Consider the following 14,865-nt stretch of genomic DNA (forward strand, 5'->3'; position numbering starts at 1 on the left):
GGGGCTGCGGCAATGTGGGGGGGGGGGGGAGGAAGCTGTTGACAAATAAGCCTGGAAATCCCCAGCTCTCGATTCCGAGTGTGTCTCCTCGCCACGTTTGGCAATGACTTTCCAGACCGGACAGATGGACCAGGTGCCCTCTCCAGCCCCTCCGTGTCCGGCTGGCCCAGCTGGTGTTCCCAGGAGCCGCGGGAAGGGCACAAAGGGGAGGGGAGCCCTGGTTAGGGGCAGGGGGGGCTCATGCAGGAGGACGAGGGGGTGAGCCCCCCCCCCAATACCCCCTTCCAGGCCTGGGCGAAGCAAACACATTGAAAGCAATGGCGAGACTGGAGAGCTTTGAGCGCAAAGAGGATCACAGAATCATACAATTTGAAGGGACCCCCAGAGTCATCTAGTCCAACCCCCTGCAACGCAGAAATCTCAACTAAAGCATCCAGGACAGGTGGCCCCACAGGAATGTAAGAAGAGCCCTGCAGAATCAGGCCCATGGCCCACCTAGTCCAGTATCCTGTTCTCACAGGGGCCATGCTATTTTTAACCTTCTCACCCCTTGCTTTTTCCTGGAAGACCAATGGCTGTCGTTAGCAGTAGTCAACAGGTTTTCCACACCTATCAGCCGATCCCCCATTCCCACCACCCTTCGGAGTAATACCCCCTCCTCACTCTCTCACTATATAGAAGGGTCTGGTGACTTCTGTTTCAGTGTATCTGAAGAAGTGTGCATGCACACGAAAGCTCATACCAAGAACAAACTCAGTTGGTCTCTAAGGTGCTACTGGAAAGAATTTCCTATTTAGTATTATTTTCAGTTATAGACATTTCAATAGTTTTATTGTCATTTTAACATTTCAATCCTCGGCTTCCTTCCTCCTCTTTCTACAGTTCCTTCAATTTATATTTATCATTTCCTGCATATTCTGAATTAACTTATTCATTTATTCATCTGCTTTAATTATTTACTCTTCTGAAGCTTCAGGTTGTTACAATGATCCATCCTGCCAATGTCCGTTTACAATTTATTTGTACATATTCAATAAACCATTTCCATTCTTTTATAAAAGGTTTGTTGTCTTGATTTCTTCTTTTCCCAGTAAGTTCCGCCATTTCTGCATAGTCCATGATAATAATAATAATAATAATAATAATAATAATAATAATAATAATAATTTATTTATTTATACCCCACCCATCTGGCTGGGTTTCCCCAGCCACTCTGGGCAGCTTCCAACAGAATGTTAAAATACAATAATCTATTAAACATTAAAAGCTTCCCTAAACAGGGCTGCCTTCAGATGTCTTCTAAAAGTCTGGTAGTTGGTTTTCTCTTTGACATCTGGTGGGAGGGAGTTCCACAGGGCAGGTGCCACTATGAGTTTTCGTATCCGTTCTTCTCACATCGGGACTCCTCCTTCTAGATGTTCATGACTTCTAGTGTTACTAGAGAGGGAGGAAAACTTCTCTCTGGCCACTTTCTGCAGGCCACACACAACTTTATAAGCGCTCGTCTCCTCCCACTTGGCACCATGTCCCTTGAATCGCGCCAGGCCAGCCTCAACCAGGCGCCCTCGGGGTACTATAAACTACAACTCCCACCAGCACCCAGTGTCATATGGCTGTGCTGTCCGGGGAAGATGATAATTGTTGTCATCCAAAACATCTGAAAGTCACCAGACTGGGAGAGGCTGCTTTCATGTGTGTAGCAAATGTTCTGAATTAGCCTATGCAGTTCATTTATTATTATTATTATTATTATTATTATTATTATTATTATTATTATTATTACCCAAATCAATCAAATCAGCAAAAGGCCTGGTTAAAAAGGAACGTGGCGCCTAAAGGTGTATAATGAAGGTGCCAGGCGAACTTCCTGGGGAGAGCATTCCACACAGGGGGCCACTGCAGAGAAGGCCCCGTTCTCATGTTGCCACCCTCCGGACCTCTCAAGGAGGATGCACATGAAGGAAGGCCTCAGAAGATGATCTCAGGGTCTGGGTAGGTCATATGGGGAGAGGCAGGCCTTGAGAAATTGAGGGTGGCTAGAAAGCCCCCTGTATGTCAAAAACATTTGCCGGCCAGTTCCTAGCAGTGTCGTCCCCCCCCCATTCCAGGGTCATGGCATCTGTCCTTGTGGGAGATGCTTTCCAGCTGCAAAGGCCCACCTGCACCTCTGGGATGCATTCGCAGGTCAAGAGAGCCCTCTGCTGGTGCCATCGTGGAACAGAAAGGTGCCTCGGCTTTCCCAGAAAAGGGTGGTCCTGAGCCCAGAGGGTTGCAAATTCACTTTTAAAAACAACTGGCTATACTATAGACACAAGAAAGTATTTGGATATGTTAAAGAACAGAGGGCAGGGAATTAATGCGACCTCTCTTAACTGCCGTCATGATTTTGTCTAGTAAACTGGGGGGGGGGGCAGGGACAGAACACCATCCATGAGGTGGGAAACTGAAATCTGGGACATCGTATTCTTACACATAGGATGAGAAGCAGAGAGGGCAGACAAGAAAACAGTGGATTTATTAAGAAATGGATAATGTACTGGAGTAATAAGTTACAGCAGAGTGTTACTTAGAACCTTGCCATATTAATTATTGTTTGATTTCCCCCCCCCTTTTATTTGGCATCTGTTAATTACATTTGTTGCATTCTAAATGAATATATAGGGATGCGGGTGGCGCTGGGGGTTAAACCACAGAGCCTGGAGCTTGCTGATCAGAAGGTCGGCGGTTCGAATCCCCGCGACGGGGTGAGTTCCCGTTGCTCGGTCCCTGCTCCTGCCCACCTAGCAGTTCGAAAGCACGTCAAAGTGCAAGTAGATAAATAGGTACCGCTCTGGCGGGAAGGTAAACGGCGTTTCCGTGCGCTGCTCTGGTTCGCCAGAAGCGGCTTAGTCATGCTGGCCACTGTGCTGTTTTCGTCTGGGACACCTGAGGAAGGAGATGTGGATAACAGAAGCAGGTGTCTCTTGCAATACAGCCCTCAGACCGCCTCCTCCTGGCTCTGAGGCTCACCTGATGGATGGAACAGCAGTCATTTACACGCTGGCTCTTCTGTCAGTCTTCAGATGAGTTCACCTGAATATTCTGGCAGGAGGAAAGAAATATACACACAGGGTGGGCATGAGTTCCTCATCCTCATTTTGTTGTTGTCCAGTCGTTCAGTCGTGTCTGACTCTTCGTGTCCCCATGGACCAGAGCACGCCAGGCACCCCTATCTTCCCGCAGTTTGGTAAGACTCATGTTGGCAGCTTCGAGAACTCTGTCCAACCATCTCATCCTGTCGTCCCCTTCTCCTTGTGCCCTCCATCTTTCCCAACATCAGGGTCTTTTCCAGGGAGTCTTCTCTTCTCATGAGGTGGCCAAAGTACTGGAGCCTCAGCTTCAGGATCTGCCCCTCCAGTGAGCACTCAGGGCTGATTTCTTTAAGGATGGATCCTCTCCACTGCTGGGCACCGATTCGCTTTCACCAAAGCGAGGTTTAATGTTTTTCCTTCTAATGTCCTGAGACATAGATTTTCCAAGGGCCTAGTTTCCGCCTTTTGTGATTGTGATAAAAAGTCGACGGAATCTCTCCATCATATAATCTTTATCTGTTCCCTGCATAGTGAGGCTCGGGCAAAATTACTAAGACCAATAACTCAGAAACTTACAGGTGCACCAGCAGAGTCACACCTTGCCTTACTCCTGCAAGACAATGACTCCTATACAACCTTGCAGGTGGCAAGGTTTCTAAACTCTGTCATATCTCAAAAAAGGCGCTGTGGCCAACTACACGACCACTAATACTTTTGTTTTCTGCTCCCTGGTTGCAATTTTAAAACTTGTATTTGTGCTGTGGTTTGTTTCCCTATGACTCCAGGGTCTATGGTTTGCTGTAACTTTTTTTATGGGCTTATAGCCGCAATAAATTTGAATTTGAATTTGATTTAAGGATGGATAGGTCTGATCTTCTTGCAGTCCTTGGGACTCTCAAGAGTCTCCTCCAGCACCATAATTCAAAAGCATCAATTGTTTAGCAATCAGCCTTCTTGATGGTCCAGCTCTCACTTCCATACATTACTACTGGGAAAACCATCCTCATTTTAGGTGCCCTCAATATGAAAGATAATTTTATCATGGTTTTGCTTTTGGTATGCTATGTGTGTTGCAAGCAGCCTTGTGTGCCATTCTAGAAAAAGGCAGGGTAAAAACAAACGCAAGAACAGCAGCATAAGAACACAGGATTATTATGAGCATAAACATCCCAAGAGAAAGCAAACGAGTATTTCTATATGCAACAACTGTGGCTAGAGTGTTAACTGCCAAATATTGGAAAGGGGATTCGATTGTGGGATGTAAAACGCAGGAGCAGTCCAACACAACATCGCTAGAGTGGACACAAAAAGCATCTTAGTCCACCAGCTGGAACTTGCTGTTTCTCCTGGGCTGGGATGGACTTCCTCTGTGTAACTGGAGATGGGTGTGGTCTCACCTGGGCAGGTTAACACAAAACCACAGGGGCCAGACTCCATCTTCCTCTTTTGGACCACGCTCTCAAAGAAGCTGCATTGCTAAGATGCTCTCTTGGCTTCCAGCCAAAAGAGGACAAAGGAGCAGTTTTCCCTTATGGGACAGTCTCCTGAGTAAATGTAACTTTTACTAAGTTTAAGTCTGCCTTCTGGGATCCTTTTGTGAACAGGACGTCTGTAAGTAAACTCTTTTTATGATTTTATAGAAGACTGTGTACTGTCTTATTTTGAGAGGGATTAATGGAGAAAATACCAGGACATTTATTACAGAGGGTTTAACGAACCTGAGCAAGCTTTCCGCTGTGTGTGTTTAAAAGGGGGAATGAGAACTCTGCTAATTTCTGGGACTTGTAAACACAAGTTGGAATAGGTTATCTTAAACAATATATCCTCTTCTGCATCCCTAAACATTCCCACATCGATACCAACTAAGGAAGCACGTGCGAATATGTAGAGCTAGCCAAAATGACAGAAGCAATAAGAAATCACTTGAACTTAAGGGTTAAAAAAGAATGGGATTGTTTCAAAAATTATATGTGTAAAGATGCTTGCCAAATCAAAACTTGGATGTGCCTAGAGTAAATTTCACAAAATAAAAGACAATTAGAGGGCGTATCCTATATAAAGAGAAGGTGGAAGGTATACTAGAACACAGTACAAAAGAAAATGAAATAAAGAGAAATGATGAAGCTGTTAAGAGGTAGGGAATGTCATTTATTTTATTAAGGATATGAACATGTGTAGAAGAATAAATAGACTTACGTACATAAATGTAGAAGAAAAGATTATGTTTATCTGTAAATTTTAAAATGCAATAAAAATCAATAATGAAAAAGAACACAGGAAGAGCCTGGTGGCTGGATGAGACCATCATCCCATTTCCCACAGAGTCCAATAAGAGAGAAGCCAAGGAGGAGGACCTGAGGACGCTTGCCTGCCCTCTCTGTTCTGCCCCCAAAATGGGCACCTGCACCCAGTGGGCATCCTGACCAGTTGCCATGAGCCGGCAGGACAATGGGGAGGAGAAAGAGGGTCGGGGTGGGGGGGCTGTGGCTGCAACTGGGACATACTGGGACAAGACACACGCAGCATGAAAAGTGGAAGCAGAGCCACAATTCAAAATACAAGACACCGTAATAATCGGCATGTTTTATTACACATATCTATCCCACGATGCCTCCAAGGAGCTCAAAGTGGCAAACATGCCTTCTCCCCCAGGTCTACTCGACCTTCACAACAACCCTGCGAGGTAGCTTGGCCTGAGAGATCGTGCGTGGCTCAGCCAAAGTCATCCAGCGGCCTTCGTGGCCGGGTGGAGATTTGAACTCCCGTCTCCCATTTAATTGAACACGAAGCATCCCAAAGCACTTAACAAAATCAACAGCGACAACAAAAGCATATAAAAACCATTTCAAACCCAATTCACAACTATTACACACACAAAAATTATAATCCTCCTGTTCTGCTCCAGAGGCCTGTCAGAATAAATGGGTCTTCAGCTGCTGCCTGAACGAACACATTGTGGGGAACAACCAGATCATCTCTGCAGAGAGGAAGTTCCATAGCATGGGAGTCACCACTGAGAAGGCCCTGCCTCTTCCTGTGCACCTTCCCTGCAGATGGCAAAACTCAGGTTGGCTGAAGATGGGGCTGCTTCAAGTCCTAAGCCAGCGGTCAGCAACCTAAGGTCCAGGGGCCACAAGCGGCCCGTGGGGGTCGCTTAACCGGCCCATGGACCCCCCCACCTGCTCAGTTCCTGTGTGCCGCGCTGAACCGGTATGGAGCAGAGCAGGGACCACCTCCCGCAACACTGGCCGGCTTCCCATTGGCTGCAGGAAGCTCCTGCAGCCAATGGGAAGCTGTGCACGCTTCCTCCGTGCCGGAAATAGCGTTTGCACATGAGTGCATGCGCACTCCAGCCCACCACAGAATCTGTGGGACCGTGAACCGGCCCAAGCCACAAAAACTTTGCCGGCACCTGTCTGAAGCTGTTGAGGGATTTGCAGAGTGGAACCAGCGCCTTGAATTGGGCACGGTGCCCCATTGGCAGTCTGCGCATTGCTTTCCAGCTGAGCGGCCCCAGCACATCACAGGGGCAGCTGCAGCATTCTGTGCCAGGAGCTGCTGGTAAAGAAAGGCCCACAGAGAGCACATGCCAGTGATGCAGCTGGGAGGTGCGCAGAGGAGACTCCTGGCGCAAGGTCATCTCAGCTGCTGGGCTAACTTCTTTTTTTAAAAAAATGCCCAACATTTATTTTATGAGAGCCACTTTTGGGATTTCTGATGGGAAGGAAGTACATAAATGCTTCCTAGGATCCAGCGTTTCCCAAACTTGGGTCTCCAGCTGTTTTTGGACTACAACACCCACCTTCCCTAGCTAGCAGGACCACTGACCAGGGATGATGGGAATTGTAGTCCCAAAACAGCTGGAGACCCAAGTTTCGGAAACTTTTCCTAGGTCAGGGGTAGGCAGCCTAAGGCCCGGGGGGGGCCCGATCCGGCCCAATCGCCTTCTCAATCGGAATCAGCGTGTTTTAGTAGAATGTGTGCTTTTATTTAAAATGAATCTCTGGGTTATTTGTGGGGCATAGGAATTTGTTCATTATTAAAAAAAAAATCCAAAATATAGTCCGGCCCCCCACAAGGTTTGAGGGATGGTGGATCGGCCCCCTGCTGAAAAAGTTTGCTGGCCCCTGGCCTAGGTAAACTATCATGGACCACTGAGGTGCTCAGGGATGCTCTTCGACCTGCAGATGGACAGGAGGCAGAGGTGGCCTCCTGGCTTTCCAGCTTTCGAGGTCCCACCTGGACTCCACCTGCCTGCATCCAGGGTCACCCACTTGCCCTCTCGTCAACGACGGTCCAGCTGCAATCCTGCCCATCAGGATGCAGAGGGAGTGGAAGCTCTCTGGACCAGGAACACAGCTGTTCTGGGTCTGTGCAGCACCTGACACCACAATGGGGCAGCGGCTGACTTAGGACAATGGCTCCCTAGGGCAATCTGGTGGGGCAAAGCCCCAAGGCGGAAGTCGTGCGATGCCTGCCCAAGATGCCAGCCCCACCACCTCCAGTTAGGGGGTGAAGCAGCAAGAGATGTGAAAGGTCCCTTCTCTTTCCCAAGAGCTCCTGGAGAGCTCCTATCAGTCAGAGAAGACCGGAGGCAAAAAGTGTGTCTCCTCCTGATTGGGAGGGGGCCAGGTGGGACCATTAACTCAGGCACAGAAGACCTGCTTTGCCTGGTGCCCGGTTCAGTCCCAGGTGGGATGCCCAGGTATGTGTCTAGTGGGAGATATAACCTCCATTTCACATTTTCTGAAGGCTTTGATGCAGCCCGTAAGTCGCAAAGAAACCGATGCTAATTGTGACTTTGGCCCATAAGGGAGAAAGAGCCTGGAGCAACATGGGCAGTCGGGTCTGGCACCCGGAACTCAGGTCTTGCTGCCGGTGTGTGCAGGACGGCTGCCGCGGATCGTAGCCACGAGCGCGGCTTGGCGCAGCAGACTCCCGTGACAGTTGCCTCTGGGACAGAACAGGATTTGCATATAGAGTTTTTATTTTTCTGCTTTCCTATAAAACCAGATTTTATCGATGGCACACACAAAAATACAAGAGGGAAAAATAAATTAAATTATATCTTTTTCTACTTTAAAAAGTGCAGCTACTGCTATATAAATAAATACCGCGATTCGCGACCTGCCATTTTGCAATGTCCTGCTTTTTTTAAGAAAGGAAGAGGCACATTCAGCTATACCCTGAGACTGCAGAGAGACTCTGAATCACCAGTCCGAGGAACCGGCAGAGTTGGAGGCAAACTTAGCAAAGAAGGGAATGTTTAGGGCTGCGGCTCAGTGGCAGAACATCTGCTAGTATGAAAAGGTCACGGGTTCAACTCCCGGCATTTCCAGGTACGGCTGGGAATCTTCCCCATCTCAAATCCTGGAAAGTTGCTGCCGGTCAGTGCAGACAAACCTGAGCTAGATAGGCAAATTGTTTGACCTGGTGCAATGTTAATGGCTACAATTAAACTTTGAGATACAGTATTAGATTCATATTTCAAACATTCACCAAGCTTTACATTAAGCTCCAGGGCCAGATCTACAATTTTTGTCCTGGAAGGCAAAGGTCTGCCCTGTTGCCCTCTGCCCTGGCACCGGATTCAGGAGGCTTGGTATATAACTCAAAGCTTTGGGTGAGCAAACCAAATCCAACTGCAAGGGCTGCCCATTCACAATACCAAACTAAGCTCTTTAAAATGTGTGCTTTCGTGGAGAAAGAACTGCAATATATAACTGACCTATGGAACTCACTGCCACAGGATTAATGCATACATCATTTCATGGATTCATGGAAGACAATCCTGAGACTGGATATGGGCTGGCTAGTTAAATAGAGCCTCCGTGCTCCAGTGTGTCCTGCTGACCAGCTCCCTGGCGCCATATTAGTGCCCAGAAGCAGAGGCAGCGAGGAAGACGCAATGGGCGGTATGCAGGCAAGAGCTTCCACTAGCGCGAGGACTCCTGGCTGCGCAATGCAAAATCCCCTGCCTCTCTTCTCCCTGTCGCCCCCACCCAGCTCTGGTCCACAGGGTCTGGGGGGGGAATCCCCAGAGCAGATTTAGGGGTGCACAGAGAGAGAGTTAAGTTCTGCCACACAGCTGAAAGTCCTAGCAGAAGCCCTTCACCGAATGCCACCCAATGGAGCCAGGCTGTAAGTGTGCACGTGAAGAAAGACCAAGACTGGCATCCAAAGGCACAGACCACCAGGTGGACCAGGCAAGGCTCCAGGAGTGTTCACGGGGGAACCATCCCGAGGGGGCAATGCCAGCTCTGCTAAAACAAAAGTGGTGTCCTCGGCTGGGGCAGGAACCGCTAGACTTCAATGTCCACGTCCCCCTCCTCGTTCTCGCCTCTGTCCTCCTCATCTGGCAGCTCCCGGGGGACAGGCTGCGGGCCCCCAAACTGCGAGAGCTTGGCTGCCTTCTGTTCCAGGCTCTGTTTCCGCCATTTGATCCTCCTGTTCTGGAACCAGACTTTCACCTGCAAGGCAGAAGGGCAGAAAGTGAGGGAGGCAGAGCCAGGAACCGATCCTGTCCCAATCCTGACAGTAGCAGCAGCGCGCAAGGATGCCCCCTGCCCGTCTATCTTGGGCTCCCTTCCAACTCTACTACGAGTCTATGACTCCCTCAACCGTTCCTCATCAGGCCTGGCTTCCAGGCCCTTGATCACCTGGGTCTGTCCTGGATACAGGATGCCACTTCTTAAGAGTGTATAACAATGAAACAAGGAACAGGGTGGTGATACAATGACTACTGCAATCGACACAAGATCGTATCTGTAAACAAACACTAAACATCCATAAAAAAATGGCAAAAGTAGTTTCCAAAATAGGTTTTTCCTTGAATAATTGCAAACACAGTACTAATAAAGAGTCCACTTGTGACATCTCAGTGGTTCACAGCTCCAGTAATCCAACGTTTCGTCGCTAAACGTGGGATGTGATCCACTGGGAGCAGTCAAGTACATAATGTTCGTTGTAATGCTACAGAAGACACGCGGGGGAATGTTTGGTCCAGCCAGTCGAAACCTCCAGTTCCTCCTGGGCTGGAGCATCCTTCCTTTGCAGGTGACTAAAGGTGGGCATGACCTTACCTGCCCAGGTAACAAAAGGACAAGTCACGCAGCACTCTCTCTCTCTTTCATTTCCTTCTTCGTTGGACCAGCTTTTTAGCTAGGAATGCTCTGCTAGCTCTCCGCTAGCAGAAGCACTGGGATTATTCCCCCATATGGGGTAGATCCACATGCACATATTTGTAACTAAGTCTACCTTCAGGAATCCAACTGCGAACTGATGCAAGTAAACTTCTTTCATTGACTCTGAATAAGATTGTGGCGTCTTTATTCTTATAAGAGGGATTCAAGGGAACTTACCAGGAATGCACAATTCAATCTGAGACAGACTGAATAGTACAGTCATACCTCGTGTTGCGTTCGCTGCGGGTTGCGAACGGCGCGGGTTGCGAACGCGCCGAACCCGGAAGTACCGGAACGGATTACTTTCGAGTTTGGCGGGTCGCGCATGCGCGGACGTGTCAAATGACGTCACGCGCATGCACAGATGCGCCAAATTGCAACCTGCACGTGCGCAGAAGCGGTGCTGCAGGTTGCGGACTGCTCAGGATACGAACGGGGCTCCGGAATGGATCCCGTTCGCATCTAGAGGTACCACTGTATAATAGTGAGAGGCTCACACGAGCCTGCAACCAGCTCTCTGCTGTGCATGTAAAAAGGGCGAACGTAAACTCTGCTAAGTAAAGGAACTTGCTAGAGCAAATTAGGAAGCATATTAATAAACAATATGTCCTCTCCTGCCTCCCTGAACATTCCCACACTAAAGAGCTTAGTCATCGAGCTTTGTAGTAAATAATATACAAGAGAAGACAGTATGTAAACGACTTGAGGGAGGGGTATACCTGCCCCCGCCTCCATTGCGAGGAGCACAGAAAGAGGACTCTGTCCTTCAGTTTGTTCAACCTCCTTCTTAAGAGAGGGCCGGAGAGGAAGGATGCTGAGCTTGCTGCTGGCCTTGCTGTGTGTGTTTGGGGTGGGGGGCATTGCCTACCTGGGTTTCTGTGAGGTGCAGGGTGGCGGCCAGGTCCACCCGCTCGTTGCCCACCATGTACTGCTGCTTGAGGAACTCTTTCTCCAGCCGGTCCAGCTGCTCTGGCGTGAAGACGGTGCGCACCCTCTTCATCTTGCAGGGACCCCCCGATCTCCACGAAAGGGGAGCCCCCAGGGAACCAGAAAGGGCGCAGTGAGCAAACTCCAGCTCTGGAACGGCAAAAGGGGGAGACACCTCGTGACACGGGTGTCAAGGGAAAATACACCACAGGCCAGATTAGCGACTAGCCTGGGAGAAGCTGAGGGGCTGGGGAGGGAAAGGAGGTCATAGAACCACAGACTTGGAAGGGCCCCCTTGAGTCATCTAGTCCAACCCCCTGCAATGAGCCTTGACAGAAGCTGGACATCCAAGCTGTGACCCAGCCGCCTCCCCCCCTGAATCACATGGCAGCAAGGAATTTGCGGCTGCCCGGTGGGATTTATTTGTCGTAAAATCATTGGCAGGCCAGCTTTCATTTCTAAGCAACAGCAAGGCAACTTGCGGGACAACACAGAACAAAGCGTAGCAACGCCCAGAACTCTGCAGAGATGCTGCCGGTCAGTGCAGGCAATGCTGAGCTAGATGGCCACGGATTTATTCTTGCACCCTCCATTCCACCTGCCAAAAGAGGATGCAAATCTGCCCCATGACATGACACACATGCCAAATCTATGCCTTGGGACCAATCCACATACAGCGTTGTAGAATCACCAGAGAATCTCCTTGGCACCCCTGAACCCGATTTCTCTCAGATGATCCTAGGGGCTGGAGACTGGCACCTGTGGGCATAAGGGGCATGGAAGGGGGGGGCTTGAAATAAGCTCGTCCCAAACCGTTCTGGGTTTTTAGGGTTTGAGGACCTTTTGAGCCGAATTTGTCATGGCCTTTTAGAACAATAAACTCATTGCCTGACTTAGGAGCTTGGGAAAGAATGGGCAGCCAGCAGCACTGACACAGAATCGGTGCAATTTGATCCGCCCGCCTGGACCCCAACGCCTTCTGCAGTCCCTGGGCTGCCATTGCTGCAATCCAGGAAGGCCTGCCAGAGGCCAGGTCTGCTTTTCCCCAATGAGTCCCAGTTGGGCTTTTGCTACAGTCATGGACTCACCTGGGGGGAAGCCCCATTCAATTCAAGAGGGCACTCTTTTCAAAGCGGATTCAAGCACACACCAGCCAATGTGTGTCACGTAATTATTTAGGGTTGGGGAAACTTTTTTATTTCATCCCTGCAGCTACGGTATATCCCACCTTTTTCTGAAAGGAGCTCTAGGTGGTGTGAGCAGCAGACCTACATTTTGGGGGCCCTGAACCTTGAACCGTTACGGGGCCCCTTCACAACCAGAAAGACTTCAGTGACACCTTCACAACAGCTGGCCTATACTGACTCTCCGACTTTGGGAATGTTGAAATATATGCAACAAAAAATGTGACTCAAATTGGGTTTACCAAACCCAAAACTTCTAAGCAATGTGGACTAAATTCGCTTCTCAGGCCCCTCCAGGATTGGGGCCCTGAAGCTTCATTAGTTTCAGAGTAGATCTGCCCTATACATGGTCTTCCCCCTACTCAATTAATCCACCCAACAACACTGTAAGGGAGGCAGTGTATAAGCTACACAAGATAGAGCTTGGGGCCCCACTCTCTTGGGGACCCCCAAAAAAATTAAAGGGAAAAAAAACCTGGATGTACATTTCCAAAACATAAGATAAAAAACAAATAAAATAAAACCTGCATACAGCAAGTGTTTTGTGTTGTGTAGGCTTCTATTTGCTATATGCAAGTGGCTTGGGATAACTATGAGGTCCATAAATTACCATAGCATATATTCAACACAAAAGATTTATAAAGGGCCCCATGACCTTCAGTAGCTGAGGGCCTCATCAAACCTAAATCCGGCCCTGAAGGGAAGTTAGGCAGAGAAAATCACTGGCCCCCTAGGTCACCCTGCAAGTGGGACATTGAACCCTGGTCTCCCAGGTCCCAGTCTGGCACAAACCGCTACACCACAGCTGCACCAGAAACCCCTTTTCAAATAACCTGGACTTTTCCCCTTTTTTGCCATAAGGAAAGTGAAGAGGAAATTGCCCTGGGAAGTGGGGAGGGTCGCTTGCTTCCATACAGCCTCCTCTAACCTCGCTCCAAAGCCCTCTTCAGGACCGCTGCGCGATAGGCCCTCAGAGGCTACTGGCGGGACAGCTCAATGTTGAGCCTCCAGAGTCAGAGGCAGTCTACACCTGAGCACGACACGCCGGTCGGGAAGGACGCCCACCCACTGCCCCCCGCAAGATGCTCGCTCTTATGCCCGTTCCCACGTGCACGCCTGCCCCCCACACTCCCGTCGCCCCGCTGCCCGGGGTGCCCGTCTCTGCTCTCACCTGGCCTCCTGCAGCCGGTCGGGGCGCACTGGCGGGGCGGCAGCGGGAGCAGCGCGGGGGGCCTTTCGCCCAAGCAGACGGCGGGGACCGGCAGGAACCGGACGGCGCAGCCGAAGCGCAGCGCGCCCGGGGAGGTGGCGGCGGCGGCCCAGACGCTGGCCCCGGGCGCGCTCCGACGGGGCGGATCCGGCTTGGCCAGCAGCGACTCGATGTCGAAACGGCTCCGCGACGGAGGCGCCGGGTCCCGGGTGGCCTCGACGGCCGGCTCTCCCAACGCCGAGAAGAGCAGCGGCCGGCTCTGCAACATGCTGGCGACGGGGCGGGTCGGAAAGGTGGCCCAGCCGCAGGCGACGGGGGCTTTATAGGGCGGGCCCCGTCCCAGCACGGAGGGCGTGGCCCGGGCCAGGGATGAAGCCTCCGGGGGCCGCGCCGTCGAGGAAAACTCCCCCTCGGCTGCTCCCTGCCGCGCCGTCGGGCTCTCTTCGACGGGGCGGCCGGAGGAGACGCCTCTGGCGCGCAAATCCGGCAGCAGCCCGACGCCCCCGATAGACCCCCTTTCTCCGTCCCGATCTGCCTGCCTGCCTGCCTGAGTGTCTCGCGGCGTTTCTGCTTCTCCTGTCCCTCCGCGCTGCCCCGTCGTTTCCCGTACGGGCACCCGCTAGACTGTAGGCTCCGCGGGGCAGGGACCTGCTTCCCCTTCCTCCAGCCCCCAGAGCGCGGCAGAGCCGAAGCGAGTCAGGAAGGGAGGGCTGTCCTCTGGATGTTGTGGTTGTTGCGTCCCATGTTGCAAAGCTTGCATTCCCTTGGGTCTGCTTCGAGTAAGCGCTGGCGGAACGCACGCCAGAGTTGCCCTGTAAAGCGCCTTGCGCCCCCGTGGTACCCCCAGAACAAGGCTAACTGCACCCACCTGGTTTGCACCACCCGGCACCCTGGTTGCCTTTCCTAGAGTCACGGAATTGCAGAGATGGAAGGGGTCCAAGGGTCATCTAGTCCAGCCCCCTGGAATGCAGGAATCGCAAAGAAAGCATGCAGGCGCTGCGCTCTAATCCGTGTAGGTGTTTGGAGGCTGCTGGGAGGCGATTCATACTTGTTGGGGGGGGGGGGTGTTACTGTTTTGTTTTTGTTCTTAGTTTTCTTCTGCATTTTGTGTTTTCTATATTGTAATTTTAGGTTGAGAACCTCCCTGAGATCTATGAATGAAGGACAGTATAACACAATCAATAAAAAATAAATATCCATGTTTCTTGCCATCCTCTTTGTTCTTTTCCACCCCAGTGACGTCCTTGTTAGCAATTTAGGAATATTGGAAATAAATGATCCAAAACAAC

The 14,865-nt window shown here is 50.5% G+C and overlaps 1 protein-coding gene across 1 annotated transcript; it reads right to left on the reverse strand.

Moving 5' to 3' along the window:
• Positions 1–9,347: 9,347 nt before the first annotated feature.
• On the reverse strand, positions 9,348–13,851 carry LOC117053058 (homeobox protein not2-like). Its single transcript, XM_033160542.1, has 3 exons — positions 13,538–13,851; positions 11,124–11,332; positions 9,348–9,541 (listed from the first exon to the last, which is right to left on the reverse strand). Exons 1-3 carry the CDS (start codon positions 13,842–13,844, stop codon positions 9,374–9,376), a joined length of 684 nt encoding a protein of 227 aa, XP_033016433.1. The 5' UTR covers positions 13,845–13,851; the 3' UTR covers positions 9,348–9,373.
• Between the last annotated feature and the right edge of the window lie 1,014 nt (positions 13,852–14,865).

This window comes from Lacerta agilis, chromosome 9, assembly GCF_009819535.1.
Source record: "Lacerta agilis isolate rLacAgi1 chromosome 9, rLacAgi1.pri, whole genome shotgun sequence".
Lineage (NCBI taxonomy): Eukaryota > Metazoa > Chordata > Lepidosauria > Squamata > Lacertidae > Lacerta > Lacerta agilis.

Bases quoted from the DNA above. Each gene is read 5' to 3' on its own strand.
- LOC117053058 (XM_033160542.1), bottom strand. From the start codon at position 13,844: ATGTTGCAGAGCCGGCCGCTGCTCTTCTCGGCGTTGGGAGAGCCGGCC. The intron at 11,333-13,537 runs GTGAGAGCAGAG...TTGCCGTTCCAG, and splicing joins GACCGGCTGCAGGAGGCCAG to AGCTGGAGTTTGCTCACTGC. The intron at 9,542-11,123 runs GTAGGCAATGCC...TCTGCCTTGCAG, and splicing joins TGCACCTCACAGAAACCCAG to GTGAAAGTCTGGTTCCAGAA.